The following is a 5,663-nucleotide window of genomic DNA, read 5'->3' as shown; positions in this document are numbered from 1 at the left end:
TGGTCGAGCCCATCTCTACTGAAAAAAAAAATAGCTAAGCATGGTGGCATGCCGCTCTAAGTCCTAGCTTCTCAGAAGGTTGAGGTGGGAAGACCCTTGAGGCCAGGAGTTTGAGGGTATAGTGATCTGATTGTGCCACTGCCCTCCAGCCTAAGCAACCAGAATGAGGCCCTGTCTCTTAAAAAAAAGAAACAAACAACTTTTAAGAGTTCTCTAAGCTTTCAAATAACAGCTTTGGTGGTTTCAAGAGACTTTTTTTCCAGGTATTTTTTAATTAAATTACCCAAATAAAAACAGGACCTGTTGTTTTTAGAAATTTGAGTCTCTATGTTGCCAAGGTTGGCCTGGAACTCCTGGGTTCATGTGATCCTCCTGCCTCAGCCTCCCTCAGTGCTGGGATTACAGGCGTGAGCCACCGCACTCGGTCTCTATTTTTTTAGTAGTTGTTGTTTTAAGTGGCTAATTTCATTACAGTCTTGCCTAAAGAAGGGCTGGGACCAGAGAAGCTTATGAGGTTGTCACTGTGGTAACTTCCCACCAGAAATTGTTCACCTTGTCTCAACCAGACAAAATAACACAAGTCAGGGGGCGCTGGTTAGATCAGGATTTCTTTTTATTCCTCGTTGGTTTAAAATGGCTAATCAGAATAAAAAATAAAAGGGCCTCTTTGTGGAGGCTGGGATCTCCCCTATTTAGAGGTCAGAACCCAGGTATCCCCTCTACCCAGCACCATGGTGAGGTGGGCTGAGGGGTAACCCCCAAGGGACAATTGGAGGGGCCTAGGCCTGCCACTCCTTCTCTCTATCCCCCGTTTTTGGCATGTGATGAAAAATATTGCTTTTTGGATTCTTCTCTCCTGGCCTTGGATTTTAAAATCAAGTTAACTGTGTAAGCTAGGGGAGGCTCCAAGGGGCTAGTAGAAGGAGCCCACTCTAATCCCTCTCCCACAAGGAGGGGATTATCCAATAGTGTTTGAGCTAGGCCAAGTTATTTTCCTGATCTCCCCCCACCACCAGTGTCTTGAAGTTTTGACCCCTTTCCTAGGGAAACTAAATGCCAATGAACCTAGAAAACTAATTCTCCTCTCCAAGTCCCTCCCTCTTGTGACCAAAATCCCAGACTCGCCTCTCCCCAGGCTTCTTCCTAATCACACTTAGCACCAACAGAGGATGCTATTTCCTTAGTAACTGGAACAAATGAGAGGGAACCACAGGGAAAAGACTGACATCTCCCCTCTTTTCCTGCTGGTCTGAGGAATGGGAAGAGTAAGATCCCCCTCTATGTATGTATCCCTCCCTCATTTTCCCATCCCAGGATAGATATATAATTTCTTTGATATTTATAATATATATATATATATATTATATGTACACACACACCTGATAACGCAGAAGAGGAAAAAAATAGAATCCGTAACAATAATAAAAAAAATTATTTCTGGTTTAAAAATGATCTGGTTCCCTCCAGGGCGAGCAATTGCACAAATGTCCACTGAGTCTGGTCCAGGGATCAAGGAAGGGAAGGTCTTAAAAGGAGGGGGTTACTACCCCAGTCTCAGGGCCCCAACTCTCCGACTCCCCAAGCCCACTGCATTTTAGAAAACACTCATCCTCTTGGAATTGGTGGTTTAAAAAATGTCCATGCAGGGGAGGGGAGCCCCTTGAGGGAAGGAAGGTGGCCACCTGGGGCCCTTTGGTGTAGGCGCAGAGGCGTTGGGGAGGGGAGGCGCCGAAGGCTCACACCGAAATCTCATAGGTGGTACCACCAACCCCTGACACCTTCTTGACTCCTCCCCTCGTGGGGCTACTGAGAGATGGCTGGCCTGGGCCAGGGGAGGCTGAGCCTAAGCTCTTGGGCTGCCCATTGGATTTGCTGTAGGCGGTCTTCAGCTGTACTTCATCTCTGGAAAGAAGAGACGAGACAAGTGTCAGGAAATGGGACACAAAACATCGGAAAGGGAGACAGTTTCAAAGGTTCAGAGAAAAAAATGATGTTCTTTTCTATATCCATACTTTCTTACCCAAACGTTCCCCTTTATTGCCCTGCTTAAAATAAGCCTGATTCCCAATCTCTCCTATTTACTCCTACTCTCTAGTAACAGCTATAACATGTACTTACTCCCAGGCAAATACTTTTAGGAAGATAGGATTGTGGAGAAAGTATTAATCTTCAGTCTCTTAACAGGAATTGCCCATGAAGGCAGGTGGAGTCAAAGTGAAAATAAAGAGCTACCAGGATACCCCTGGGTCCACCTACATTAGGATGTACAACAGAAGCCCTAATGGCTTTTGCAGAGCAGTATGCCAATTTGAAATTGGCTAAGGGTCAGGATAGTACTAATACTTACTTGGGTGTCAGTAATGGCTGCAAGGCCACTTCTTCTGTCTCAGAAACACCAGGTTGGGCTTTTTGGCTGCTGTAAGACATCGATCGGCCCAGGTATGAGGCCGTTGGGCCTGGTTCAGGGGACCCTACTCCCCGGCCCCTTAGCCCATCTGGCTTGCCAAAACGGGGGGCAGCTGGGCGTCCCAGTGGAGTCTTGCCCAAAGGTGATCTCTTTGAATCATCTGAGGAGGAACTAGTACGAGGGGCATGGCCTGAGCCTGGTGTTGACTGAATGCCTGAGTCCCCCAAGCCTGGTTCTTCCTCACGGCCTGGGAGTGGGGGTGACTGGCGCAGCAACTTCTCTCGTTCCTGGAGGGAGGCCACAATGTGGCGCGACAGATTGTCGTAACGGACTGGTGAGGGCTCTCGGTGTGTTGGGCCAGTTGGCACCAAACGTGGGTGTCTCTCAGCTTCCCGTTGCTGGGCCAGCCTGGCTGACAGGAAGGGAGAGGTATAGCCTAAAGGTGGGTCTGGCTCAGGCCCTGCCTGCACTGACTCAAAATCAGGGCTGTCTGAAGGTGTGAGCAAGCTGTCATAAGATAGGCTTCCATTGCGTGTCTGGTTGGCCAGGCTCTTATAGGAGGTGGAGGTGGTGCCCTCTGAACGAATGGATTGCAACTGGCCCAGCTCAAAGCCTGTGCCCTGGGCTGACTTGAGGCTGGAGGAGCGTGAGCCACTGGATAGTGGATCGAAGTGAAAACTTTTGCCAAAGGTAGGAGAACGGAAGCTCTCTGGTTCCAAGCTGGGCTCTGAGCGGTAGCTGGGATGACGGCTGCTCTCTGCAATTGAGGTTGGCTCCTTCAAGCTGTCCCCACGACTCAACTAAGGAAGAAAGTAAAGCAGACTCTTAGTGCTCCTCTTGTGACAGAAGCTAGATCCCAGAGCCCAAGGAGTTGGTCAAAAAGAGTATTACGTGCTAGTAATATGCTTAGAACTCTTACATGCATTATGTGGGTTAATCCCTCAAGAAAAACTGAATTCAAACAAATATCTCATTTTCAGATACAGAAACCAAGGCGTACAAAGGTTAAGTATCTCGCCCGTGGGCAGAACTGGGTTATAAACTCAGATCAGGCACTAATCTGTTATGCTATATTGCCCAGTCTGATGAAGAACACAGTATCAAGGAGATTCAGTTCCACTAATGCCAACAATTAGTGAAATGTCCTTTGTTTTCTTCTCTTCCCTTCCCCTAATCTTTTTTTCCCAGAACAGTTGGCATGTATTTTGTGTGTGTGTGTGTGTGTGTGTGTTTTTGAGGCACAGTCTCACCCTGTCGCCCGGTCTGGAGTGTGATGGCACAATCTTGGCTCACTTCAACCTCAGCCTCCCAGGTTCAAACGATTCTCCTGCCTCAGCTTCCCGAGTAGCTGGGATTACAGGCGCCCGCCACCATGCCCAGCTAATTTTTGTATTTTTAGTAGAGACAGGGTTTCACCGTGTTAGCCAGGATCGTCTTGATCTCCTGACCTCGTGATTCGCCTGCCTTGGCCTCCCAAAGTGCTGGGATTACAGGCGTGAGCCACTGCATCCTGCAAGTTTTCTATTTTTAGTAGAGATGGGGTTTCACCATATTGGCCAGGCTGGTCTCGAACTCCTGACCTTGTGATCCACCATGCCTGGCCTAATTTTTGTATTTTCAGTAGAGACGGAGTTTCACCACGTTGGCCAGGATGGTCTCAATCTCTTGACCTTGTGATCCGCCCACCTTGGCCTCCCAAAGTGCTGGGATTATAGGTATGAGCCACTGTGTCCAGTCAGTTGGCATGTTATTACCCCACCTCTTAGAGTACTCAGTACCTTGGCGCTGGAGGAATGCGGCATGGCAGCTGATGTACTGCTGCTACTGTAACCCGGCCGATACTTGTACATGGTAGGTGTCGGGGGGCTGTCCTTGCCCAGTAAGCTGCTATCTGCAAGAAGAAAGGCCAAGAGGGCACTACTTTACAAGCGGTGTTTTGGTTTAAGAGACAGGGTCTCATTCTGCTGTCTACGCTGGAGTGCAGTGGCACGATTATAGCTCACTGGAGCCTTGAACTCCTGGGCTCCCACCTCAGCCTCGCACCTCAGCCTCCTGAGTAGCTGGATTGCAGACATACGCCACCATGCCCAGCTAATTTTTTTTTAATTTTTTTTGTAGAGATAGTCTTGCTATGTTGTCCAGGGTGGTCTTCAACTCCTGGGCTCAAGCAATCCTCCTGCATTGGCCTCCCAAAGTGCTGGGATCACAGGTGTGAGCCACTGTGTCTAGCCTATGAGTGGTTCACTTTATCTGCCTAGGGTTCCTTAAGTACAGGGAGAGGACAAGGTAGGGATATACCCTTCGCTGAAATCAAGACTAAAGACTTAAACCAGCCCAGAACTCAGGGTGGGTAAATGCACCAAAAAGGGCCTATGATGTTCTCTGGTCTGCCTAGAGGCTGACCATTTTCCCGGCAAAAGTCCCATTCACTGCCAATAGCTAAATGGCATCTCTTCTCTTCCAGTTGCAAAGCGGCACAAGTACCACCTGTTGGGTATTTAAAGTCACAACACAAATAATATCTCCCAGCCCTTGCATGTCCTCTAAAGCTCATAACCTTCTCAATCCTGCCCCTAGTTCTAGTATCTTACAAATCAAGGCAGCCCTTACCCTCATTAGTAGCCAGGCCAAGGTGTGTTCGCAGCCCCGTATAACGGCTCAGGTCTGGCTTAGGAGGAGGTGGAGGTTCAGCATCTGCAGACTGGCTCTCTGTTATCTCCAGGCTTCCCTTAGACTGGATTGATGAGGGGAGGGAAAAGTCAGATTTGGAAATTGAGCATTACGGCAACTCAAAGTATTAAATTGGTATAAGAGAGAGGTATTTGGGAGTCAATTCTCATGTATTTCTTTTTTTTTTTTCTTTTGAGACAAGGTCTCACTCTTGCCCAGGCTGGAGTACAGTGGCACGCACGATCATGGCTCACTGCAGCCTGCAACTCTTAGGCTCAAGTGCTCCCTTGAGCCTTCAGCCTTCAGCCTTCAACCTCAGCCTCCCAAGTAGCTGGGATTACAAGTACATGCCACCTCACCCAGTTAATTTATTTTACTTCATTTTGTAGAGACGGGGGTCTCGCCATGTTGCCCAAGCTGGTCTTGAACCCCTAACCTCAAGCAATACCACCCCACTTTGGCCACCCAAAGTGTTGGGATTATAGACATGAGCCACTGCCTATCATATATTTCTAAACCAGACTGGAAGACAAGGCACAAGAATCAGTTTGGGTATAGTATTAGATGATGAATTTTTTTTTTTTTT

The 5,663-nt window shown here is 48.2% G+C and overlaps 1 protein-coding gene across 1 annotated transcript in view; it reads right to left on the bottom strand.

The window, feature by feature from the left end:
* Window positions 1-590: 590 nt before the first annotated feature.
* ZDHHC5 (zinc finger, DHHC-type containing 5) overlaps window positions 591-5,663 on the bottom strand; it is a 35,665-nt gene continuing 30,592 nt past the window's right edge. The window contains exons 9-12 of the mRNA XM_011963573.1: window positions 5,018-5,141; window positions 4,186-4,298; window positions 2,348-3,207; window positions 591-1,902 (exon numbers count right to left, since the gene is read on the bottom strand). Of these exons, the coding sequence (XP_011818963.1) occupies window positions 1,737-1,902; window positions 2,348-3,207; window positions 4,186-4,298; window positions 5,018-5,141 (1,263 nt within the window). The 3' untranslated portion in view covers window positions 591-1,736. The remainder of the gene's footprint in view (window positions 1,903-2,347; window positions 3,208-4,185; window positions 4,299-5,017; window positions 5,142-5,663) is intronic.

This window comes from Colobus angolensis, unplaced genomic scaffold, assembly GCF_000951035.1.
Source record: "Colobus angolensis palliatus isolate OR3802 unplaced genomic scaffold, Cang.pa_1.0 Scaffold61, whole genome shotgun sequence".
NCBI classification, from domain to species: domain Eukaryota; kingdom Metazoa; phylum Chordata; class Mammalia; order Primates; family Cercopithecidae; genus Colobus; species Colobus angolensis.
Note: the sequence above shows the minus strand (reverse complement) of the source record. Positions and strands in the feature narration are given on the sequence as shown.